Source organism: Neolamprologus brichardi, chromosome 8 (assembly GCF_056152115.1).
Source record: "Neolamprologus brichardi isolate AB-2024 chromosome 8, ASM5615211v1, whole genome shotgun sequence".
Classification (NCBI taxonomy): Eukaryota; Metazoa; Chordata; class Actinopteri; order Cichliformes; family Cichlidae; genus Neolamprologus; species Neolamprologus brichardi.
In genome coordinates, this window is record NC_142111.1 from 21361519 (window position 1) to 21387987 (window position 26469).

At 41.0% G+C, this 26469-nt stretch overlaps 2 protein-coding genes across 7 annotated transcripts in view; one reads left to right on the forward strand and one right to left on the reverse strand.

Moving 5' to 3' along the window:
- The window catches only part of LOC102784246 (leucine zipper putative tumor suppressor 2 homolog), a 43375-nt gene extending 34750 nt beyond the window's left edge, over positions 1–8625 (forward strand). For all 4 annotated transcript variants that reach the window (XM_006790913.3, XM_035907881.2, XM_087844811.1 and 1 more), the window contains 5 exons: positions 2092–2628; positions 2837–3433; positions 3536–3658; positions 3759–3905; positions 4561–8625. In XM_006790913.3, coding sequence (XP_006790976.2) covers positions 2119–2628; positions 2837–3433; positions 3536–3658; positions 3759–3905; positions 4561–5268 — 2085 coding nt within the window. In that variant the 5' untranslated portion in view covers positions 2092–2118 and the 3' untranslated portion in view covers positions 5269–8625. The remainder of the gene's footprint in view (positions 1–2091; positions 2629–2836; positions 3434–3535; positions 3659–3758; positions 3906–4560) is intronic.
- On the reverse strand, positions 8621–19013 carry LOC102795084 (PDZ domain-containing protein 7-like). 3 transcript variants are annotated; one of them, XM_087844810.1, is made up of 18 exons: positions 18829–19013; positions 18191–18292; positions 17853–18066; positions 17188–17325; positions 16894–17068; positions 16615–16791; positions 16076–16223; positions 14679–14739; positions 14409–14583; positions 14091–14314; positions 13842–14006; positions 13039–13154; positions 12027–12118; positions 11765–11856; positions 11451–11522; positions 10401–11015; positions 9720–9820; positions 8621–9405 (listed from the first exon to the last, which is right to left on the reverse strand). In XM_087844810.1, exons 3-18 carry the CDS (start codon positions 18013–18015, stop codon positions 9262–9264), a joined length of 2658 nt encoding a protein of 885 aa, XP_087700936.1. In that variant the 5' UTR covers positions 18016–18066; positions 18191–18292; positions 18829–19013; the 3' UTR covers positions 8621–9261. The 3 variants fall into 3 exon arrangements, with proteins under 3 accessions (XP_087700936.1, XP_087700935.1, XP_087700934.1); XM_087844809.1 differs by having other exon boundaries at positions 18414–19013; XM_087844808.1 differs by having other exon boundaries at positions 18191–19013.
- Positions 19014–26469: the final 7456 nt, after the last annotated feature.

The following is a 26469-nucleotide window of genomic DNA, read 5'->3' on the forward strand; positions in this document are numbered from 1 at the left end:
TGTTGCTGTCAGGGAAAATGCCAGCATGTTACGAGGCATTTTACATCTCAAATGAAGAGAGACCCCTTCCTTGTGCTGCCCTATGCCTCAAGCCCTGTTTGTGCTGCTTGGATGGATATAATGAATGGCCTGTCCCTGGCTGTCTGTGTGTGGCCCACCATGGTCTTGTGGGATATTTGTATCCTTCAGTCTACTGTATATCATCTCTGTGTTGTCTGTGTCATAGGCGCTGTGAGAAAAATTCCTTGAAAGAAACCCTGTGGGGAGATTTGAATGCTGCAATCACTTCTTGTTAGGTCTTAAAGAAAAACATGCCAGTTCAGCTCATTTCTTTAGTTGCTGAATAAGATCAGTAAATATTATAGCAACAGGTTTTGACACAGCTATTTGAAAACACTATTAACAAAGCCTTTGATAGAAAAATGCTATGATTATCATGTTTTGCTAGTTTGCACTCAGACAGTGACTGATTTTTGTCTTTAAGTACTTAAGATTCAACTTGATTTTATAAGGCTTAATATAAGACCTTGCCCTAACTATGACAGTTATCATTGAAGAATCAGTCAGTGCTTCACACCAAATAAGATGAAATGACTTTAGAGGGGAACACGCAGTCTTCATCTACTTGCTCAGCCTCCTGATCCTGAGACTCTCTTTGAGCAAGGGCCTACAAGGTTTTTGAGAAACTTCTTAAAGGATATGCTGAAACTTTAACCATAAGATGTGAACACTTGTGTCGTTTCTCCATTTCACGGCCTTGAGCTACAGTTGAGTGTGAAAAAAATCACTATATTAAAAATTGTTTTGATATAGAAGGAATTATGGTAAGAAAAGTAAGTCTGGTATCAAAATGTGCGCTCCAGCTTGCTTTAACCAACCACCTATATTACATGGTGGAAACTTAGCCCCCCAGAAAAGTACTCTTTGAAGTTTTCTTCAGTGAATGATCAAATATACATGTCTCTATTCATCTGCATCATAGACATGAAACTGGTGCAGTTATGCTGTTGGTTACATAAAAATCTCACTGAACAAAAGTCTGATTTTTAGCTTCAGATTGTGACACTTGGAGTGGGTGTAAAATTGATTTGGCTGCAGATTTTAAAAGGTTAAATGTGATTATCAGCTGTGAAAATTTCAAGTGGATAATTCCTGTTTTTATTAAGTAATGAGGGCAAAAATAATGTGAATTAAGAAGTGCAAAATTTAGATCCACTCCTATGTAGTTGAGTGATTGTAACTCATTAAATATTCATAGTATAAAGGTTAAATTATGCATGGCAAAAAATTAAAGCATGAAGCATCTGATGGAAATGTTTTAAGATTTAACAGATTTTTCTATAAGGAATCACCTATGAAGGGCTTTCAGAGGACTTGAGACTTACTCTTAAGCCAAAACAATGTTTTCATGGTGCAGGAAATGGATAACTGGAGCTCCACAGAATGACAGTTGTTAATTTTGATTCATTTACATATTTTATTAACGTATTTGGCATTGGTTTGTTTTTGCCCTAGCACTCATGTTGTTTTAGTGTGGGGGGAAAAATGTCTTGTTCCGTTTGGAGGAACTTTGGAGCGAGATGTCAACAGATAAAGTGGCCTAGCATTGCCAGTCATGTGGACTCTGTATAGTTCTGTTATGAAGTGTGAGCTGAATTTGAAGGTTGATGTCCTGGTAAATCTACTGTCATCTTGAAAGACAGATTGTGGATACAAGCGACTGAAATGTCCTTCCTCTGATGGATGACTGAGGAGTTTGGTCATTTGGGAGGGGTACAGAGTAGATGATACTGTGCATTGAAAGGAGCCAGTTTGAGTGGTTTGGCCTCCTGGACACCTCATAGTGAGCTTTTCTTGGGCGGGTCTCACTGGGAGGTGATTTTATCCATTCCTGAGAACAGAGTAAGGATTCTTCTCTATTTGAAATCATACAGGGATTTCTTGAACATAAAGTATGCTGATGTAGTTATTTTGAAGTTTGGGCCATATTTATTATGAGTGTCCCTCTTTGAAACAGTCCCCATGACAGAGGGAAAAAGGAACGATATCAGTCTGTCACTATTTAACACTATCACATTTGTTCTTTTTCAGCACGAGTGACCTCTCTGAGCTGCCACCATGGCCCTGGTTCAGCCTCTACCTGTATCTGCTGAGCCCCACACCTCAGGCCTGAGTGGAGGAGCTCGCAGACGACACCCTTCTGCCCCTTCCCCCCCCATCAACGCGCCACTGGCCACTCTGGATCCTATGGGTTCTGTCGGTAGCCTCATCACCACCCACCCTGGTCCCTACCAGGACCATCGCCCAATTGTTGAGCTGGGAGCCAGAGTCCGACGGCCCACACCAGGAGTTTCCTGCGTGGACTCCGAGTCGCCCCAACAGGATCTGTTACTGCAAAGCATTCCCCCAGTCAAGAAACAGAACTCCACGACGTCCAGCAGAGGGCTGGAGAAGGAGACTGGGAACGGGAACTACACATATCTGAATGAGGACTACATAGGTGACTGGAATGATAGTCATGTGACACCTGGCAGCCCAGGAAGTGAAGTAGACGAGATTAAAGGATTAAATGGAAATATTGGAGGACCTCCTCCTAAACTGATCCCAGTGTCAGGAAAACTTGAGAAGGTGAGTGTGTGCGGCTCCACAGTGCATACCATATATGTGGACCATATTATTCAGTTTTGTCTGCCCTATAAAGACTCCATTTCCCAGAAGCAGGGCCTGTGTCACATAAAATATATTTTAACTACTTATTCACAGCTTTGTTTAGGCTTAATTTTGCTTTGTAAAGCTTTAGATTATATCAAATTCACTCTTTTTTACTTTTTACTAGAATATGGAGAAAACAGTGCTGCGGCCCACTGCCTTCAAACCCGTCATTCCCAAGAGCCGCTCCACGATGCAGTATCTCTCGCCTCGACATTGTGCCAATGCACCAGAAAGCCAAAACAACCTGAACCTGCTCAGCCCCACCCACAGAGATGTGTCGCCCTCCTGCTCTGAGAAGCGTAGCTCCTATAGTGGTGGGCGTAACGCCGCTGGTGGTAACAGCCAGTCTTGCTCATTATCAGACTCTGGACGCAATTCCCTCTCTAGCCTGCCGCCTTACAGTGCTGCCAGCTACAACCTGCCGTCGGGGGAGGCTTCCGCTGGCCACCTAGAGCCCATGAAGAGCGCCCCGCCAGTGACTGTACATGGACACTCCAACTCAGACAGCGGGCGATCCTCCTCCAGTAAGAGCACAGGCTCTGGGTCGATAAGTGGGCGGGGGCAGCCTCTGTCTGACAGCGGGTCCGGTGGGCGTTCTCCTGGCCCTGTGGAAGGCTATGAGGGGGTGGTAAGGGATCTAGAGGACAAACTGAGGGAGAGAGAGCTGGAGCTGCAGCAACTCAGAGACAATCTGGATGAGAATGAAGCTGCAATATGTCAGGTGAGACCTCCAAACAAAATATCCAAGCAGGACATTTGCTTTACCTAAACTTACACAGATCTGAACTTTGACCTCTCTGCCACTGGTTGTTCTGCTTTACAGGTTTATGAGGAGAAGCAGAAGCGCTTTGAGCTGGAACTGGAGGAGCTGAGGCAGGGCTGTGCCACCAGGATGCAGGTCGCCTCTCAGAAAGCCCAGCGTGCACAGCAGGTGCTTCAGCTGCAGGTTAGAACCTCAGACAAGAATATTCAGTGTTGGCTTTTGAAAACAAAGCATTGTTTTAAGTGTATCCCTCTCTCTCTCTCTTTTCTTTTTATGGCTGCAGGTTTTCCAGCTCCAGCAGGAGAAGAAGAAACTGCAGGAGGACTTTGCTCAGCTTCTGAAGGAGAGGGAGCAGCTTGAGGAGCGCTGCACCTCGTATGAGCATGAGAAGATCCAGCTGGGCCCTCGACTCGAGGAGACCAAGTGGGAGGTGAGCAGATGTTCTTTAAACTCTTATATAATATAGTAATAAGTACATGAAATACATTTGAGTTTTAAAGTGTATTATTGAGCCCTTTTTAGTGATTTTTTTTTTTTTTTGCCACATCTCATCCTTCATTAAACTCCTCATCACTGCTATAAGAACTGTGCAAATCAAATCACTAATTGAATGTCTTGCTGTAATCGTGAATGAAATGAAATTAATGTCATCCAATGAGTTGTAGTGATAACAAAAAATACTTTTAAAAAAAGGCTTCTTTTAAAGAAAAATATCCAACATTTTATAAGAAAAAGTTCAGTCAGTTCAAAACGTAAAAGTAACTATTTCATGGTTTATATTAATTATTCTGACTGATTTTGTGTAAAATACAAATCCTTTCTAAAATTCAAAGCAGTCCCCACACCTTAATGATTCGGCAACGTTTTAGTGTATTATTATTCTAAAAAGCGCTATATACTTTATATTTGTACTTAATTTTGGATCTAAAATAATTACCTGCACACACAAACGTTAGCCTCTCAGACTGAAAACTCTTTGGTTGTATTTTATGACATTTTTTTCAAGAGAGAGTTTCTGAAATGAACCATTTTCACTCTTTTCTGACATTTAATTACTGATCAAATCGATGCTTCTCTCCACTCAGGTCTGTCAGAAGTCTGGGGAAATCTCGTTGCTGAAGCAGCAGTTGAAGGAAGTGCAGAGTGAGTTAGCTCAGCGTGTGGGGGAGATCGTCTCACTGCGGGGTCAACTCAGGGAGACTCGTGGCGAGCTGACCAACACCCAGGTGCTGCTCCAGGAGGCCCACGGCACCATCCGAACTCGAACACTGGAGCTGGAGGTGTGTGAAAATGAGCTTCAGCGTCGCAAGAGCGAAGCAGAGCTACTCAGAGAAAAGGTAGGACGCCTGGAGGTGGAAATGGCTCATCTCCGAGATGCTCTGGTCAATCAAGGCCCGGGAAACAGACAGTGTCAGGTGTTTCAGGAAGCCGAGGAGCAGCTGCTCGCCTACGAGAGCGACGAAGCGAAGGCTCAGCGGCAGAGCAACACCGAGGCGCTGCAGAGCATGAAGGTGCAGATGGACAGGATGAGATCCGAGTTAGCTTTTGAGCGTCAAAAAGCTGAGCAGCAACTGGGAAGCTTTGAGGAGGAGCGCAAGATATGGCAGGAGGAAAAGGACAAAGTAATTCGCTACCAGAAGCAGCTGCAGCAGAACTATGTGCAGATGTATCGCAGGAACCGAGAGCTGGAGCAGCTCCTGCAGGAGCTCAGTTTGGAACTGGAAAGCAGAGATGATGATGAGGGCAGCGGCAATGAGATCAACTTTGATGAAATTGCCGCAACAGAAATTTGACCCTCGTATCTGTCCTTTGATTGTGTTTGTTCTTTTTTTTTTTTTTTTTTAAAAAAGCACTACTGTCAGCTAATTGTCTTTCCTCCTTCATGTTCAGACAAGCATAAAAGTACTTAAAATGTAAAAAAAAAAGTGGTGTGTCACACCTGCACCGCTTGATTTCTGCTTCATTGGTCTGGTCTACAAGTCTCACTTTAAAGCCACTGACCTTTAATTAGTTGTTAGCCCTCCACCTCAATCCTTTGCCCGTCTATTAATGTCTGTTAGTATTAACACCGACCAGATATAAGCATACGAGCCCTGGTCCTCTCACACTTTTCAAAGTTCGTGGGAGATTTTGTTTGTGGGTGACTCACTTCTCTCATTCTCTCAACCTTTCGCTATCCTCCCCCTGTGTTGTTTATGACTCCACCTTCCCTGCTGGCTTTAGCACTCCCACTCTGTGCTAGTAGTCAGCTCTCATTAGTGCAGTTCATTTAGACAGAGCCCACGCTGTTGTCAGCGATCGTGGGATACCACACAATCAGGATGTCATGATAAGAGTGAATCAGAGCCTGGTGCTAATCACTGACAGGTCTATTTTGTTTTCCTCAGAACTAGTCAAGCTTTTATGCTAACTGCTTCATGACCTACAAGTAAACTGTTGAATGTTCTCTACTTATTTTCACTGTAGCAACAAAAAAAACCCTAGTCTTTTTTTGTTGCCCAAATATGATGTTTCTGGACATGTAATGATCTTGGAAAACAAACTTAAGGCTTCTTAAAAATGCACTCTGATACAAAGTGGACTATTAGTCTTTATTTATTTTATTTTATTTTTCCATATTTATACTATTACAAGGTGGATGCTCATATTAAAAATGGCCAATTAAAAAAAAAAAAAAAAAAAAAATTAGGTCAGCATTTGTGCAAGTAATCCCTGTGAGCCAAAAGCTCTGGCTTTTTAAAGTGCATGTCCTTAATATAGTCATATCTGGCACACATCAGCCCCAGCCACCTACTGTTCGCACCTTCTGTTAGCGGTGGGCAGCCAATCAAAATATCGCTTAGAGCTGCCTTAAGGCCCAGTATGAGATATCTGAAAAGTATAACCCCAGGATTTACACTCGGTACAGCTGGAGCTGATTGCATCCACTTAAGACAATGCTTGTAGTTTCACCATGCTGCGGCATGTTTCAGAAGTACCCGAGGAGCAGCTCTCCATTCCGCATCACTTAAAATGTTGCTGTGCATCAAAGCGGCATCAAAAGCACAGAGCAGATGAGGAGGAGCGCAGGAAGTCAGCAATAGGCCCATGTAGACCAAACACAAACCGTTCTGGTGTGATTTGAAGGTTCGCAAGGAATGGCAAAAAATTGTCAGAAGGGCAGCGACAGAGACATTCAACCAGTGTACTCCCCAGAGCTCGTAATGTGCACAATAGGTTCCCCTTATCCCTAAATTAACGGAGAGGGTGGAAGCTGTGTCATGAACATCTGTCTAGTCTTAATTCACAGTATTTAACAATGCCTGGAACAAATATTACTTTAACACCACTACACGTATCAGCTTTAAGCTCACACAGACACAAACATCTGTGCCACGGTTATCTCAAGATTGGATTAAATAACTCTCCCGGAGAGTAGCAGCAGAACATGAGGATAAAATCTTCCAAAACCTTAACAGGACAGTAACTTCATGATATCATTGCTTTAAAGATGGTATTTACCAAAAACCAATAATGTCCCAAATCACTTCCTGTTTACTGTTCGATTTAGAGTTTTTCTGCACCATATAGTGGCTTTAATTTCCAGATACGGAACAAAAACGATCTCCATGTCATGTTTACTTCTTTCTGTTACCAGTGCTGTAGTACAGTCAGTCACATCTTATTCAAATCTACGCTAAAAAGTGTGCTCACTCTTAGTAAAATGCTGAGTGTGTGTTTTACGGGTGAGAAATAGCCCAGGACTAGCCATGATTTATTTACTCATGTACACCTGTGCATAATCGTCTGTTTTTGCAAAAGCTAGACTGTCTTCATTTTGTTAGTGTTTGGTGGAAACATCGTTAACTTCTCCCTTAAGTTTAGGATCAAACTATTTTGGCTTTAAAGAAATATGACATAAGGACAATATGGATGATAATTTTGTCTGGTAATAAATCAAGCGCACCCCTGTCCTTTACAGCAGTGCAACTTCACTTCTATTCTAAAACCGAAAACAAATTCACCATTCAGTTCAATTTGAACTAAATGGAGAGAGACAAACAAGAGTCTTTGGTCAACAAGCTCTAACTCTAGAACAGGTTTGAAGTGAAAGGATCATCAGTGTTTGCCAGCAAACAGGATCTCTGAGGGTTTCTCATCTGGTCCTCTTTCAGTGATGGTCAACCGGATGTTTGCTTGTTATCTGCTACTGCTCTCCCTCTGGTCCAAAGAGGAGCAGCAGTTTTTGTAAGTTTAACTTAAAATGCACCAACTAGCCTAAAGGTCAAGGAAATCCCATGTGAAAAACCCCCTTTTTTAGGTTTAGCACATTCATGGTTTTAAATCATCAATAATCATGTTAAATAATCAGGATTGCAAGATTTGTCCAAAATGATCATGATTGTGGCTTTTGCCTAAATCGAGCAGCCTTATTTTGTGGTTGTGGACCTGCTGATGAGCATGCAGAAGTAAAAAAGGGAGAAGTTGACAGTGTTGAGAATTAGATGCAGTGTTTTGGATCTCCTCAAACATCCAGATATTAAAGGGAAATCAAAATGCCTAATGTCTTATATCACACAATATATTGTGACTGTTTTCCCCCTTTATCATTTTGTTTTTTAATCATAATTGGAGAAACTACTCTCAAAGAGGTCGTCGTTTTTCTGTGTGGATAAAGTGTTATGAACGTTTCCGTATTACTCATTGCTGAAATGGCGAGCTCTTGTACCAAGTGACGTTTTCGTTTAAAGTCAAACTAATTTTCCACCGACTGCTTAAATCTGTTTATTTACGTCCCTGTACCACAGGAGGAGACGCGTCCTGTTCCCCTCTCACTGCTGAGTGAATCGTTATTATCCTCCATTATTATGTAAATAAACCTCACTTGTCCCACATAACATGATAAAGTTTTCTTCCAGAGATGTGTTCATCTCACAATAAAAGCATAGCCACTGTGAATAGACCAAAGCAATGTCCCACGTTCTATATTTTGCTCCTACAGATATGATGCCTGTATATTACTGTTTGTGTAGATGTTTGTTTTGGTTCCTTAGTATAATTTTATAATCCACAATATTTGTATGAAAACATTAAATGTATATTTTCATGCTGTACATTTCTTGAACAAACCCACTCTGGTTTTAATAATAAAAAAAGAGACAAAAGTTTAACAGCTGTGTCAGATTTTATTTATTACACCAGGTCTTTCCTTCATGTACAGATGTACTTTCTCCCATTTTTAATTCTTTGTTTACATTTAATATTTTCTGGTGTAACTTTTCAGAAATCCTTCTTGCTAGCTGCTGTCCACAGGAATATTGTGAATGGTCCGTGTCTGCCCTCTTCAGGTAGAAAATTGAATTTAAAGCCACCTTAACGTGGATTCTTATTAATATTCAGTCCACTGGGGCTTTCAAAGGCACTCAAGTTGAAGTTTGCCATCCTGCACAGTTTAAAATTCAGGAGCATAACCTACAGTTATCCATCTGTTATGCACGAATGGATATTGGTCAAACAAGTTAAAAATTTTCTGGATGGGCACTGGCTGCAGGGTTGTGAAAAAGTGAGAGATTTCATTTGTACACAAACACAACTTTTTGGTTTGTTCATTTTCTCTTAAATATTATCTGCAGCTTTGTTTCAGTTCAGAAAGTTTCTGTGTCCTTGTTCCCAAATTTAACTTGAATGGCAAAAAATGCATACCAGACCTCAGCAGTGTGTGTGCTGGTAAAAGTTTACCTGTGTCCAAGTTAAATTCCGGAGGCTGCTTATCACTGGATATTTTTTCTAAATCCACAAAAGTCCTTTCAAAGATCTTTGGGGACTTTGACAACAAACTCCATGGGGTCTTTGGCCTTATTGCTGAAGGCTTTTCGGATTATATCAACGGCATGCAGATGGGTGACCCCTTGCAGTGAAACAGCATCCACAGACACCAACTCAAATCCAGCCTGGGAAACAGAGGGAGATCCAGTCAGACACTGACAGAATAAATGCACTGAACTGTGTACACTCATTGGCAACTTCATTAGGTACACCTATTCAACTGCTTGCAAATATCTAATCAGCTGATCACATGGCAGCAACTCAGTGCAAACCTAGAAATGAATGGGCTTCAGCAGCAGAAACCCACACAACGTGCTACTCCTGTTAGCTAAGAACAGGAAACTGAAGCTGCAATCACTAAAATTGGACAACAGAGGATTTCTGCCTGGTCTGATAAGTCTTCTTTCTATAAGATTTCTGTTTGGTACTGTCATGTTACCTTGAGAACTTCACAGGTGGAGGCAGCTCCTCCAGGAAAGATCTTCTCAATCTTCACCACTGGCTGAACCTTTGACTCCATCCCACCAGATATACTGATACCTGCAGCATCACAGCAGCACAAGTCAGAGGTGTACTTGGAGGCATACATAAACAATGTCATATTTAATCTAAATATAGGAAGTAAATACAAAAATGTATGTCATACAGTTAGTATTTTCCAGTGTTTTAGTGCGTGTTCACAGGATCAATCAATTCCATGCATACTGTTGCAACACAATGCGTTCTTGCAGCATGGCATTATGTTTTGAGAGCCAGGGTATCGAGGAGCATGTCAGCTTGTTTCCAGCCTCAGATTTTTTTAGAAACACATTTCACTGGATTATTTTTCTGATATGTGATAAAAATTTGCAATCAAAATGATTTTTAATTTTCACTTTGATATGTGAGAGCAGACTGCACACATTGTTTGTCCAATTGTTTTTAAATGGCTGAAGGAGAAGGCTTTGTAATACCCAGTACACCAAGCGTCTCTTGCTCGGAAGCATTACTAAAAAAAGACCTTCCATTATTCCGTAATTAGTCGCATGAAAGTTTATAATGGCTCAGTTTAACTTGGTTTGGGAAACTAGGGATTTCTGTTATTCTGAATGTGAGAGTGGCATCAAATAAAGTTACTTACCCAGAGACTGTTTGGTCTTGGAGATGCTGACAGTTCGGAGCTCATACTCCTGTTTGGAGTCGCTGCCATTGATCTTGTCCTCAGAAGAAGCCTGATGACCGTTCACCTGTTCACTCCCCAGTTTCTGATTTGAACCAAACACCTGCGACAATAAAGGCCGACTCCTGCGAGCAGCGCTCTGCAGCGTAAACACGGCTTCTTTACTCCTGTCCCCACTTTTCTCCTTTTTGCCTTTAGAGCGACTGTTTCTTAACGGCGGCCGTCCCCGTTCTAAGTTCGTGTCTCCCTTATCTGAAGCAGAGTGCAGCGACACCTCATCAAAATGGACGGAGCGAATCGTGCCGATCTCTGTCTGGAGAGGCGGCCTGTAGTCGGTGCTGCGGGCCAGCAGCCAGTTGGGGAGCACTGGACTTGCAGCTGGAGGTCTGAGGTCTCTGGACTCTGTGTTGTATCCATCCACCGGTATGTCCAGCAGAGGTGTGAAGGAACTGGAGGTGTGGAGCCTGTCTTTGGACACACGGGGCCCAGTCAAGCTGAGCTTCTCCAGCTCCTCCAGCAGGTGGCCCTCCTTCTCCACCTCCTCAGCACTGTGGAGCTCAAAGCCTCCCTGGTAATCTAGAAGGAGAACAAATGTTGTTACAGGAACTATTTTCAAGTTCAATACACTTTCACTTCAGGCTGAGGTTTGAAAATGTTTCACAGTTGAATGGAAAGTATGGAAGCCCATTTAACCCCCCCAAAGATCTCAAACCTTTTCAATCAAACATAAATAACAATAAAAGAAGTTAAACAATAGTGCCAATAAACACTGTTTTAGTTTTCCAATATAAAAATCACATTCATCAACATAGTTTTACTTCATTGGTCCTTTCATCCCTCCTTGAGTGGATTTATGTCTCACCAAGGGGCTCGCCCTACAGTTTGAGAACCAAATACGCTTAAAGAAAAAAAGAATTTCATCCTTAGAAAAGCTAGACCAAGAAAAGGTCAGTGTTTATCCAAGATAATAAATCAAAAAAAGAGTTACGATATTGCAGCGGAGGTGCTGACCTGGGATGGGAGTGATGAGGCGCCGTTTTGGTGTTCGACCAGAAATGGGAGAGCGAAGAGGAGGAGTCCGGACTACAATGGAAAGATAACACAAATGCAACTTTACAGAAAGGTGGTAAATGGTGATAAGACAAAGAGTAAAATAATCATATTTTACAGGACAGGGAATTTCTGGGCCTACCGAGGTCCTACTAAACTGTGTTAAGTTAAAGCAAATTTTCGGGCTAACTGAAAAGATACGGTTTGTAATATCAGAAAACAACTCTGACTCTGATGGTGCTCGAATATCATGATCAGATAATTCTCATACACACCTGAGCGATACTTGAGGATATCGTAGGCCTCGGCTTCAATGGCAGTCACCATGTTATTGAATACACTCAGATCAGAAGGAGGAAGCAGCATTCTGAGACACGTGGATGAAGAAAAAATACGCTGAGTCATTGTTCTTACATCTTTAATTAGTCTTCAGCTCCTCAATGAGCAACGTTTGGATTTCAGTTTGAGATGCTTATCCTGAAAAATCCTTCTGCCTCTCTGGAAACATTTCCAACACCATTGTTTCCCTGTCCTTACCTCACTTCTCTAAGCAGCAGCAGCTTTTCAGGTCGGTCCAGCACAACCAGCAGATGACGTATCAGATTTTCCACTGAGCAATCTGCTACGTACTGAGAAAGTAAATACATTTAGTAAGCATTTAGCAGCTTTTATTACTTCCTTACATTTACAAGTGGACACTGAAACAAACTGTCCAAATGGGCCATTCTCACACCCAGGGCGTCAAAGCTGCTGGCTTGGGAAGGTGTCCTTTAGCATCTTTGCCCTGACACACCAACTTACGACATCAATGAGACAGTACTTCACAATTATCCTGTGATTTTACACCATGCATGGTTAATGTTGCGAACTGGCCTGTTTTCATGCCAATGAAAAATCCCTAAACAATAAAGTGTTCTTTTCTCCTGCCTGCTAAACCTAAGACTACTGCTACAGCTACGCTAACACATTGCAGGTCTCTAAAACAGGACTGTTACCTCTCATCAGTCAAAGCATAAATGCACCTTGGCTTCACTTACCAATCACTGTGTAGAAATGTTCCAATATCACAAACACAAAGTAATTGTACATACAAATTTACCACTGGATTAAAGACACCTGCACACCAGCCTATTTTGTTCTTACCAACATGCGTATGTCAGTGAATCAGAAACACAGTAAAACTGCCACGCCCACAATTCACAATATATGGAAAAATTAACTGAAACTATCACGTCTGAGGAGGACTGTGAAGAAGATCCAGTTTTCCTAAGTGTTTCTGTGGAATGGATGACAGTAAAAGACAGTCTGACTTTCACCATATGTGCACTCATGATCTAAGGTAGTTTAAAATTTAGTTGGAGAAAACAAACAAATTCAGATAAGAAAATATTAATGAATCCTGTTTTTGTTTTGTTTTTTGTTAAAACATTGATACACATTTTTAGTGGCATCTGACAAAAAGGCATTTATTACTCCCTTGGATGAGGACACTACAGAGGTCTACACACAAACACTCAGTATGCCTACAGATTTTAACTCGGCGTCCTACCCTTCTGCACGTCTTCATTACAGCAGCCACTTCCTCCTCAGTCAGCAGCCTGCGGGCCATGTCCTCCACCACTCCAAGCATCTCTGAATTTGGCATCTCACCAGCCCGTCCTCCATCTAAAAACATTGCAGAGTGGAATCAATCTTGAGTATGTGTGTCTAAATCAGGCAACCACCAAAGACTTCAATCCGGCCCACTGGATGGTACAGGGAAATGTAAAGAGGGGATTAAACTTAGTACTTCTTAACTGTATTTTCATAAGTTGTATTGCTTTTCTTGCTGATAAAGACCTCCCCCATGACAATTCACCATACACCAAAGTAATTAGCTAATAAATAAACAATTAGATGACTGAAAAGTTCCACTGTTTTCCACTGTCCAGTGATTGTTTCAGTTTGTCTGTTTGCTAGCAGGATTACTCAAAAAGAATAAAGTGAGGTGTGTGTGGAAATTATACTAGAGGTGGTGCTTGATCCAACAAAGTGATCTAGGAAAAAACGATTCTTTCTGTGACAAATTGGAACATATTTCAAAAATACTCTTAAACTAAAATAAGAAAAATTGGAAGATATCTTGATATTAAGGAAACATCACAAACAAATTTGAATCTATGGACTCAAATCACATGCGATATGAAGACATTTTCAGCCTTGACAGGTATCTGCTGTCTATTGGCTTCATGTTATTTCTCGTTTGCTTTTTTAATTGCAGAAGATATTTCAGCATCTTCACTGGCCACACATCTCATTTTCAGTTTGATATAATGTGAATGTCACTGTAGCAATGAAAAGCAAGGCAGCTACCTTTCCCAGCCTTGTCTTTGGACGGGGACTTTGAACGCCCCCTTGAAGTGTCTCTCTTCCGTCCACCCTTGAAAAGCAAGTTAACGAAGGTCTTCGAGCGCTGCAGGGTGCTCTTCTCCTCGGGGTCCTTTCCTTTCTGCTTCTTCTCTTTTTTCTGCTTTATCTCTATGGTGGGGTAGTAACAGAAGGTTATTTACTATACCGTTTAACCATTTCATTTTGATATATTTCACTCTGCTTCACTTTCACCTGACACAGTCACTTGGCTCTGTGACCTGGTGATGGGTCGGCTTGGCCTGCTAAGAGCCAGCAGCACGGCTGTTTTCGGAGACAATTTCTTCCCTTTGCTCTCCTCTCCACGAATCACCGTGTCTTTGAGCAGAGTGGTCCGTCCCAGGCTGCGAGTGGTGTCTGTCCCAGATCTCAGAGGTAGATCTGTCTGAATGGCAGTCTCTGTCTGCTCTGACTCAGACCTGAACATAAGAACTATCAGCATCATATCTTGTGTGGTCTGCAGAAGAACTTTAGCTTGAGTGCTTCTAAAGGGGAAACAAACCAGACACAGACCTCTGGTCCTCGGTGGAGATGCACACGTCCACCATGTCAGAACCAAATGGCAGGCTGGGCGGGAACATGACCTGCGACAGGCCGCTCAGAGAGCTCACCGGAGTCCCAGATGACAGAGAAGAGGCTGAAGAGGATTCTGAGCCCTGGGAGGAAGGCTTCTGAGTACCATTGGCCACTAATAAAGAAAGATTAAACGATTTAAAAGGATAAATTCACTCTGATATAAACAGAACAGAAGAAAACTTTAGAAGAAAAAAAAAACGTACATACATTTATTAAGCCATCTATATTCTGCCACCATCTCCTTATAAGCAGGGTACCGTCCTGCTTCCTGTGAAGATAGGGTCACAGATATGCAAATAGATACAGTAGAGACAGTTAAAATTTTATGGGATCACTATATTTGATAAAGTGTAACCGGAGAACCACACGGCCAAAAACCTACATGACGAACACGTTTCCTTTCCAGACTTTTTAGTAACCTTTGATAGTTGGGATGGTTTCTAACTGTAGGATCTGTTTCAGTTACCAAAGTAAAAGAACTCCCAAACAAAAAAGTTGCACAATACACCGGCTCTATGCTTTGATCAGCACCTGATCCCAGCTGCCTGGTGAATAATGCACATGGCCTGGCTATTTTTCACAGTGCGAAACCCAAGCTCCGACAAGTTAAGTGAGTGAGGAATATTATGACTGCATGCCAGCTGTCGGCTCTGCCGCACTAACTGCTGCTATATCGACCACGTAGCCATGCGACTGGAGTAGTTTGTGTTTGTGAGAGAATTCAAGATGAAAGTCAGGTAAGAGGTTAGAAAGGTGATACATGCCGGATCATCTGAAAGAGGCTTTAATGAAAGGGCTGGCATGCTTTCCATAAAAAAGACCAACTGCAGAACACAACGAGGCATCTTTAGGTTGTTAAGATTTTATTTAGCAGCAAACATCCAACTGAGACAGCTTTACTTCTACTAACACAATGTCAGGGCTGTGGATACAGCTAGGCATATGGTTTATTGACATCTTTTAATCAAAAATATATATCTCAAACAGACCATAACATAACTTTATAGCTACTTTAAGCCTGGGCTCAGAGAAATACACTGTGCTGTAGCTATGCACCTCTTTTCAGGTCAGCAACTTTCTGAAGCCTCAGTTTCATCTTATCCTGGTAACTTCAGGGTTCACCCTGGGTTATCAGTACTATGATGGTGGTTCACTGCACCAGAGCAGGTTATGACCCACATTAGAGATCAACTGGTATAAAATCATCACTTTCCAATAAATTCTCTGGAAACTAACATCAACATTCCTGGAAGATCCCTCACGCAGCTGTGTGGAGAGTTAATTTGTAATACTTAGAGTATAATTTTAGAGTTTTTTTAATAGCCAGACCTCTGGTTGGGGAGAATTTACTTGAATACATCATTGTCAATTTAAGACTTAGAATCACTGGCTTTGGTGTGACAGTTAATATAATTTTATAAATATATAAAATTAGAACTATATAATTATATTAACTATAATTATGTAGTTCATCTAATTATATAATTTTATAATTATATTAACTGTTTGTGTACCAGATTAAGAACCCAAACATTTTCTAGAGGCTATGACGTTCTTTGCATTTAACAAGCAATGTATTCTGCAATTCATGTCACCGCCCTCACCTTGATGGTCAGCATAACATGTGTGTGACTCTTCAGGACCTCAACAGCACTGCTGTGGCTGATGTCCTCAAAGCTCACTCCATTGGCAGCCAGGATCTGGTCCCCCATCTTAATTCCGTTTTGCTCAGCCAGGCCACCAGGATCCAATCTGGGACAATGAGACAAGCAAGGGCTTAAATGATGAACTGTGTCAGTATTTTGAAGCTCAAATACCAAATGCATATCAGCTGCTGTTTGGATTTGTAGCTATTGGTTTAACAAAAAACAAGACGCTGAAACATTCTGAGTAGTTCTACGTCATTACTTGTCATTTTAGAAGAAAATGATCCTCAGATGAGTCAACAATAAAAACTTATTGTTTATTGCAGCGATATATTAGTTATTTATTGACTAAATAAACAGAAAGAAAAACATACTATGAGAGAAGTGCATGTCAAAAGTTGGGCATTCAGGCATGTTTCAAACTTCCTTCTTCCCTTTTTAATTCCATTTAAATTTTATGAACATGCTTCTTTCTTTCTTTCTCTAGGTGTACGTACTTGGAGACATAGATGCCCAGACCAAACTCCTGTCCCCCACGGATGTTGAAACCCAGGCAGTAGTCATCTGAGGTGGTGTAAAGGTGGACAATCCTTTGCAGGGCGCTGCCTGAGCTGGCCTCAGAAGGCGTCCGTCCACTCTCCTCCACCACCATACGCCTGTGAATCAGGTCCACCCTAAAAAAGTAACAGCACACCTCACCACGGGAAAAAAAATCTGACAGATTTTTAAAAATAATTTTGGGGGAATAAACATGAATAGGAATACTGCTTTATTACCAGGTAGTTTTCTCCTTGGAGTAGCGGATACCAGGGACTTTGCCAACACGTCTCACCACCATCCTTAGCCTGTTGTTGCCCGTCAGCACCTTCACAGCACTACTCATGGTGATGCTCTCCAGGCTGATGCCATTCACCTCCACCAGTTTGTCACCTACGAGCAGGCCTGCTGCCTCTGAAAACAAGCACATAAAAAAAATCCTGTGAGTAACAAACACAGCAAATGTTTATTCTGTGCACTCTCACATCTGTGGCTACATCTATTTATTTCCACAGAGACTAAATTAATCTTACCTGCTGCACTGTTGTCCTCTACCTTACTGACAAAGATGCTGAGACCATGTTCTGAGCCTCCACGCACACTGAATCCAAGCTTGCCGTCCACACTCTTATCCACCGTGATTGTGTGGAGGTCCTCGCTATCATCACCACCTAAAGTATTTAAAGTCAAAAGTTGTTGCTGATTGTGGTGGATATTTCAACGGGGTCAAGTATCTACGGAGTTTGTAATTAAAAACTTTTTGGCCAATTTTCAGAAATAAAATTTTTCATTTCAGGTCTGCTTTTATGTTTAAAAATGCTGCATTATCTCATTAAGCATACTCCAAGTAGCATAAATTAGCATCTTGCATTACAACATGCAGAAAAATCAAGACCCTTTTCTTTCTCTTAGTATAAAAGAAGGCATGTTACAGAAGCACAATAGCCCCAAATATTAAAACTAATCTGCAGTGCCTGTGCATTTGTCTACAGAATTTAATTCTTGTGATTGTAAGCTTGAGTATAAAAGTGTTGTGGATTCATGTTGTGAGACTTATGCTTGGTTTAATGTATTGATAACAGAATGCTAAAACTATTTGTTCGCTCTCTATGACTAATAAATTAGAAGGAATCGCTGTTTAGTCCACAGGAGACTGTGTATTACAAACTGCACTACACCAGCAGCCAGCAGTCCTTACCATCCACAGGAGAGTTGATGAGGATGACCCGACCCATTGGTGAGGAGGATCGGATTCCACGCCGGCGCTGCTCCTTCTTCCGTAAGAGGTTGCGCGTAGCTGTGTGTGACCCTTGGGTCCCTGGGGTCTTCTCTCTGCGGGATGGGTCTGACGACTGAGCCATGGAGGCTGGCGGGGTCTCCTTTCACACACTCTCAGCTCCACGCAGAGGACTCTACAGGAGCACAGAGCAGACGGATTGTCTTGTATTCCCTACATGGTGATACTGCATTATACTCACATTTAAGAGAACTTCAAATCACTCGTATGTGCAGTGGTGTAAACTGGATTTTACTCACTGAAGTTGGCTGTTTTCCCACATGATAACTGTCTCTTTTGCTTCCTGGAGTCACACTCTGGCCCATTCCTGCCCATGTTGCATTGTTCTCACCTGTCTGAGTCTCAGAACCAAATCAATATTGGATGCATGAATGAAAACTTGCACATCATATGAATACACCATAATGCATTTGGATGTAAAAGAAACAAATAAACAAAAAACTGTCGAACATATGGAGCTACCAAATTCTTTCCAAATCAGCTCAGGAAAGGTTCACTCTTAGCTGCAGAAGGTGAGGTAAGAAATAGGATTTAACTGGTTTATTTAAGTCCTGTCTGACCCACTTAAGAGTCAGGAAGTCACATGGTGCTGATGCCATGGTTACATGTCACTAAGAGTTACCATCTTGGGGTTCCCCCTGAGCGCCTCACTGAGCTTCAGGACCAAGGACAGCGACGCTACATAACGTCAAAAGTTACGTCAAACGGCCAAATTTAAGTTTAGCATATAAATTTTCAAATGAGAAAACGTGTAATAAACTTGCTCTGCGTCTTAATTTAATCCGGCTTCTATAGTATCTAAAACGTCAGTGCTAAATTTGGATATTTTTTGCAATATGGTGTCTGAGAAAATAAAGACGCGTAAACAAATACCTACCACTCATTTCGTGCTCTGAACACCGCTGACTTCTTCTAACGTTTTCTGCTTAAGTACAACCAGGCACTACGAAGCTTCCACTCTATCCTTTCTATTCACCCCATATTCTTTAAATTAAAACAACCAACTCTGCTGTTTCGTATACCTGAGTCTATGTTTGTGGGAAATGACTCAACGCACCTGGCCTGGACATTTCTGGCGTCAACAAAGCCCCGCCCCCACGATCCGTCCATTGGCTGGATTGTGTTGAATTGAGAGTGCTTTATTGGACGCATAACACGCCAATCAAATGACATTGCATAACAGCCAAACTAGCCATACCTATCAAATAAAGGCAGAATAGAACTGCAAGTAAATCACACAAATAATAGTTGGATATATTAATTAAAAGGAAATTCTAATAAACTCAATCTACTGAAAGCACCATTTATATTTATTCTATATTTATTATATTTATTTTACTGTAACACTGTGGTTTAAGTTGGTTTTCAGGACCAGAACAACAGTAATGCAACCAGAAAAAAAAACTAAACTAAGGCCCTTTCTCAATTCTCAAGTACGCGAGTACGTACTCGCGTTCTCGGCGGGTACGTACTCACCGAGAACGCACGAAAGTACGGACTCGCCGAGAACGCGAGCACTGACTCGCGATTTGTACAATTGGAACACCAGCGTACTTGATGATGTCACAGGTCCGGAGTTTTTACTGCCGTCCTTAATTTAACTGTGAGTAATATGTTATGAAGCTTAACTTTAATCACAGTCAAACCGGTTTACTCAGGAACAAATAAAAAGCCGAAATAAGCCAAACATTAACATTTAGAAGTGATCTAAGTGACTTATATATCATGTTTAACCTCACTAGTGAAATCTCTATTAATAAAAATAGTGTACATGTACATACGTGTACATACCTTAATAAAAACAAGCAGGTGAGATGTTAGAACGCTTTTATTTTTATTTTAGTGGACACTCAATACAATAGACAGCTACTGGGGTTTGTTTAACCTGAGTAGCGAAAAGACCGCGGGGGGGTTGAAAATGATCTGCCGGGAGTCGGCTGTTCTCGCCGGCTGTAATAATCCTCGACCTCGCTGTCTGCTATGGAGCTGGCGGGTCACAGACATCTCCGAAAATGTCGGACCTCGTTTGGAAATATATGATATCTTGATAAACTGAGCAGATATTTGAAGTTTACACAGCTACATTCTCGCTTGAAAAGAACTTAAAAGTTTATTTTGTGACCCAGAAAGAGTAATATTTAAAAGTTTTTAGCCCCGCTCGTCTGCCATTGCCGCGTTTGAGTTTTGGACGAAATGCATTCTGGGATATTTAGCTGTACCAAGTCCACACAAGTCACCACCGATGCATGCTCGATAAAACGGGCGGAGCGAGAACACATCCGGGACTTTTTCGCGTTCTCGGCTTGATGCGTACTTCGAATTGGAACAGTACTTGGTCTCCGACTGATGACGTATCACGAGTACACGAGAACGCAAGTACGCACAAGTACGCATATTGAGAAAGGCCCTAAGTATGTGTGTCAGAGCTAAATTAATATTTATTATACATGTATTAATAATATATTGCTGGCTTTTAATTAAGGAGTTTCCCAGTACTACTCCCTGAGTAAGAATGCAGGCATTAATTGCTTTTTTAAAATGTGAAAATACAATTTCTTATTGCCAAAAATGCAAACATTTCCATGAAATTTTAAGCTATGAACTAGAAATAACTTTTAATAACTTGACATGTTATGAACAGCCTGTTTTCCTACTCCATATACAGTTTTCTACCACCGGAAGTTGAAGTGTATGGAGGCCCACGAGTGACAAAATGAATTAATTAAATATGCCATTAAATAATTAATTGAATGTTTAATCAATTAATTAAAATATTAATTAATTAATTAAGTACATATTTAAATAATTAATTAAATGCCTATTCATTTAATTTAAAACATTTAGTAAATTACTCATTTATTGATTTCAAATTTTATTTAATTAATTAAGTACACACAGAAAAGAAGAGACAGTGTTATGGACATTCTTTAACACATTAATCCAGCAGAGTTTAATTAACAGTTTAAATGTGTAGCTATTGTTAGCTAAGTCAGCTAATGTTAGCAAGCTAACTTAATTGAATGTTAGATAGACTTACTTGCACTAAGAAAAAATGTAAACAGACTGTTATTAGTACTACCTTGATGAATTACCTTAGAAATCTTGAAAGAATACAATTAAATTCCAAAACTTGGTCAAATTTTTCTGATTCTCAAGATTCAAAAATGGCTAATGGTATGCCTCCCTGCCACTATTCAGGGTCAGTCTCATTGTGTTGAACTGAGAGTGCTTTATTGGACGCTTAACACTGTTATGACACATATGGACTGTTGGGACAGTCGATTAATGTTAATATGGGGCTTACCACCCTTCCAAAGAAAATCTTTCATCATATTATTGTAGCTTTGCCTTCGCACAGGCAAGATTCCTGTATAATAGATGATGAGTGGTGCCACAACCATTTTTACTGTGTTTACTTTTCCTTACAATATCAAATTTAATTTACTCAATTTACCCAAGTTTTTATTGATCTTGTTTATTAATTTTCCCATACTATTAGTCATAATATCCTCAATATCTGGGTTCAATTCAATTCCAAGATACTTCATTCTTTTGTCCACCCACTTAAAGCCCAATATTAAGTTATGACTACAAGCTTGAGAAACGGGCATCACCTCTGATTTATGCCAATTAATTTTGTACCCCAAAAACATTGAGTAATTATTGTTCACCTGTAATAGTGTTGTGATAGAATTAGTTGGGTCTTAGCTTAATACCAGAATGTCATCTGCGTACAGGAACAATTTGTGTTCTCTGTGACGCTGTGCGTCACGTTATTGTTTACATGAGATTATTTCTACAACGGCGGATATACATATATGCTGTTGCTGTTAATCTGACTATCTGCAGTTTTTACACGCTTACATACACACACACAGGACTGAAAAAAAAGAACATGTTGGATTTACTTAATTCAATAGTGGACATTGGTTGCACACAATTGTTTTGCTTTGGCAGAAACTTAACTCAGTTAAATCAACACAACTTATTCATATTCAATAAACCTGTGCATTTGTGTTGATAAAACATGATTGAAACATGTATAAATGAAATTGTTGAGCTCTTGGAATATTTTAATGCTTCACAATTTTGTCACTTTATTCCAACACTACTGAATAACTTTTACCCCAGTACTACTTGGTCACTTAAATACTACATGTTGTCTTCATATTACATAATGTTCAACAAAGTCTATAGTCTGGTTAAGATAAAAATTGAATGGCGTTATGACTTCAATCCTCCTATCTTTATCCAGGTTGCAGGGGGGCTGCGGCATAATCCAGAAGTGATAGAGTAAAAGGCAGGGTATACTCTTGACAGCTCGCCAGTCTATCACATAGAGACAAACAACCATTTGCACTCACATTCACAGGTAATTTAGAATCACCAATTAACCCAGAGGTTCCTAAAGTGTGGGGCCTGCCCCCTGGGGGGGTGCAGAGCCATTGAAGGAGGTATGAAAAGAAAAAAAACAAACAAAAAACTCTTGGACACTGCTAGCATAACTGACAGGTTTTTTTGATGGGGCGCCCACACAAACGTAAAGCAGGAGATGAAGCATCGCCAAATATGTTTCCAAACCAATTTCCTTCCAAGCCAAAGATTAGAAAATATGGTGAAGCATATCTTGCCTTTGGCTTCACCTGCACAAGTGCCAAGGTAGGTCTCCACTGCAGAATTGGTTTTCCCTGCGTGGGGAGCACGCGCTGGGCTGTTCAAATCACGGACAAACAGTATCCCACATTCTTGATTTTTAGTTCACAAACACTTCTTGTAATGACTAACTACTCCTGACATTTTGGAGATGTTAGCTCTTTATACAGTAAAGTTACCATGGGATACAAATAATATCAGGCCGATCCTGCCGTAATTTGTTCCTTCTGTCCAAATCACGGACAGTATCCCACAATTGTTTATGTTTTTGATCCCATTTTGCACAGAGAGGCATTTTTTGAAAAATGTATTGATAGCAATGTTGAATATTATTACACAGGAAAAAAAACAACTAAACGTAAAATAATCACACCGTGATGCCTCTGCCTTTCTAAATGTAGGGACAGTAACTGCGTGTTTATATGTACGCATGTAAAACCTGAAGATAGAGACAAAATACTGTTAATCTAACTATCTCCCATTCTGCATCTCATGTAGACAATAACGTGGCCCACAGCGTGACGTGAAAAAAGGCTAATACCTTTGATGTTGCATGATGAACTTGCGTGTATTCCTCGTCCACACGTAAACGCAAAAAAAGGAGTTTTAAAAAAAATCTCAGTTTTCGGTTATTCAAAATGCCGTTTACGTGTGGACGAAATGCCCAAATGCATAGAAACAGCTAGGTTTTCAAAAATACCCGTGTAGGTGTGGAGGTAGCGTAAAAGAGCTAGTAGTTTATTTTATGTTTGTATGAAATAAACCGCAATAGAGTTTGAAAACAAAATATGGTTGTGTGTGGTTGGAGGATCTGTTTCTGCACGTGCGCGGGGGGGGATTTTTCTTGTAAAACAAAGGGGGGCCTAGCAAAAAAAATTTGGGAACCACTGATAACCTAACCTAACTCTAATAACTGCATGACTTTTAACCGTCAATCCGGGCTTCACAAAAGTAGGAAAGCTATGATAACAAGGCTTGCTGCAGAATTTTCTGTACGTCTTTGTCCTTGACAAAAAATAGCGATAGCATACACATGGTGCATGTGTAGTTGTCTGCTTGATTTTCCTGCAGTTTGAAATCCAGTGTGATCTTTTTTTGTGAGTTACTGTCCCTCCATTTAGAAAGACAGAGGCATCAGAGTGAACTTCTCCATTCAACACAGACGGTCTCACAACCTAAATCCCGATGCTGACGCCGTCCTCAGTATTGAATAAATTTTTAAAAAATTTAATTAGAATTTATGCATGCTGTATGCATTTTGTTCATTGCTAGGTCGTGAGCCTACACCAGCCAAGATACTGTTTTTGGTTATTATCATTTGAAATGATGAAGGCTGCCTTTCCAGAAAAACACAAAAACTTTCAGAAGTACTTAAGGTTTGCCTAAAACCCTGTTTACTCTTTCCCTCTCAGGCTTCTAGACTTCTGATTGGCCATCATTTCTACATGGCTAGGATTTGGCATGTACTTGGCAATGTTTGACTGCGTTTTTGGCGTTAATGTGTGGATGGAGATATTTTTCAAAACAGCACGTGTGGACGGGATTTAAAAACGGAAAAGGAAAATCTTGTTTTCAAAAATACCCGTGTATGTATGGGTAATTATCCATGAAATCATCACATTCCCTGTTAAATTAGGGTCAACTATTGAATGGTGTATATTTTAAAGTTAAAACGACGTTAACACTGAAAGTACTAACATCACTAATGTCACAAAACTTTGCGACATGTGGCCAACAGTAATGTTTTAATGTTCTTCGTCATTAAACATTCGCACATAAATAAGTGACATAATATTCAGTACTTACTTTTAACAGTTTACCGTATTTCTCGGACTATAAGGCGAACCGGATTATAAGGCGCATTAAGGAAACAAAAAAGTCAGATAAGTCAAATTTTACTCAACTTATTCTTCTTGCTTCCTCCACTTCCGTACCATTGATTCATTAATGATGGATTCTCTCGCAGCTGCTCTATTCCATGTTGTTGCAGTATATTAACGACTAATCTGGTATTGTGGATGGATTATCTCAGTTGTTCTCCTGACTGAAGTTTGGTCCGTTTACAGCATCCTGCCATGCGATTGCATTTGTCCCTAACCATCAGGAACCCTCACATTGATTTTTGAGTTGAAAAAAATTAGCGTTCATCCTCCAGCTTCACTGTGTTTATGTTATGCTAACATAGCTGTGTTGCTAGCGATCACGAAGCACATCCATTATATACCAGCTAGCCAGACTTCAGTAACCCTGCAAAAGTCATTGCTGTTTAGTTTTCTGTCTTCATTTATGTTGGAAGTGATAGCAGAGCTGTATGTTTTAATTTTTTCAGAAATATCCCAGTCAGAACATGGTATATCATGTTTAGGTAGAAACTAGCTAACTTCCTGCTAACTTCTAACTCTGTTAAATTTAATAAATTCTGTTTTTATGGATGCCTGGATGTTAAACTTAATTGTCACACCTGGCAAAGCAGCAACACTGATCATTTTCTTAAAGATGAAAGAATTTAGACAGTTTTTAACTCTCAGTGATGCCGCAGTGTTTGTTTGACTTTGGGACCTGAAGAAGACGGAGTTTTGGACCCAGATTACTCCGCGAGGCTCCTGACTATGGCAGCTGTATTCCTCTGACAGTCCATCAAGTGGTGTGGCTTCGTAGCTTACCAATGTCGTACTAAAACTGTCATGATCCTGGGTCGGTGACCCAGCGCTTTCAGTTGATTATTATCACTTTTCTAGTTTATTCTGATCTTGTATTGGTTGTTGGGGTTTGGTTGTAGTGTTTATTTTCCCTACCTGCGTCTCCCTCTGTGCTCTGTACAGGTCCCCGAGTTTTGTGTTGTAAAACAGTCTGTGTGTTTCCTGTTTTACTTTGTAGGTCTGTCTCGTTATGCCCATTAGTTCCAGCTGTGTCCCCTCCTGTGTGCCGTTTCCTGATTACCTGGTGTGTGTATTTATAGTGGGTGTCGGTCTGTGTTCGTTGTCGGCTCGTCTGTGTTTCATGGTGTCCTGTTCCTCGTCTGCGTCTCTCTCTGCCTCCCAACCCATTCGTATGATCTCCGGTTTGTTATTTAGCTATCCCAGTTTTAGTTTTGTTCTGTAAATTCTCTTCCCTCACTGCCTGTTTTTGCCACTCCACCACTTGTAAATAAACCTCACTCGAATCACCAGTCGCTGTCTGCATTTTGGGTCCTCCTTTTCCTCCACACCACACGGCTCACCCCGCCAGCCGTGACAAAAACATTTTTGTCATACTAGGATTTTAAGTGTTTCTTATAGTGGAATATAGGAAAATACAGTACTGTTCGGCTGACCCGCTTCAGCCATCTGCCGTTTTTTTCTGAAAAATTATCCACACCTACCACCATGCTATGAATCCTGAGATAGGTTGGGCCACGAAGGATACACGTGATCCATCCTTCAAATTCAGGCAAATGAAGGACGCATTTGTTGGCCGCATTAGGAGTAGCCTTGGAATTGGGACAGCCTTCATCGCGTTGCTGTGACGTAATCTGCGTTCAAATGCGGACTTGAAGGATGCAGCTCCTGAATTGGGATACAGCCATTGTGTACGTTAACGATGCGACAGCAATAGTGATGGGTCGGTCGCGAACGAAATGGCTCTTAGAGCCGAGTCTTTGACGTGAACGACGCAAGCCGGCTCCTTATCGCGAGCCGTGGGGTTTTTCTTCTTTCTCTCACCCCCTCTCTCTCGCACTTTTTTTCCGCTTCACTCAGCATACAAGCCTTGTGCTTTACGCTGGGAAGAGGGGGGAGGGGCGGTAGTTACACTCACTAGCACAGGAACAGAGCAGGAGGGAGAGACAGAGAAAGAGCCAGGGACAACAACGTCACATTAGAAAGGT

Bases quoted from the DNA above. Each gene is read 5' to 3' on its own strand.
- LOC102795084 (XM_087844810.1), bottom strand. From the start codon at position 18,015: ATGGCTCAGTCGTCAGACCCATCCCGCAGAGAGAAGACCCCAGGGACC. The intron at 17,326-17,852 runs GTAAGGACTGCT...TAAATACTTTAG, and splicing joins CATCAACTCTCCTGTGGATG to GTGGTGATGATAGCGAGGAC. The intron at 11,857-12,026 runs GTAAGGACAGGG...CACGTGTCTCAG, and splicing joins CTGCTGCTTAGAGAAGTGAG to AATGCTGCTTCCTCCTTCTG.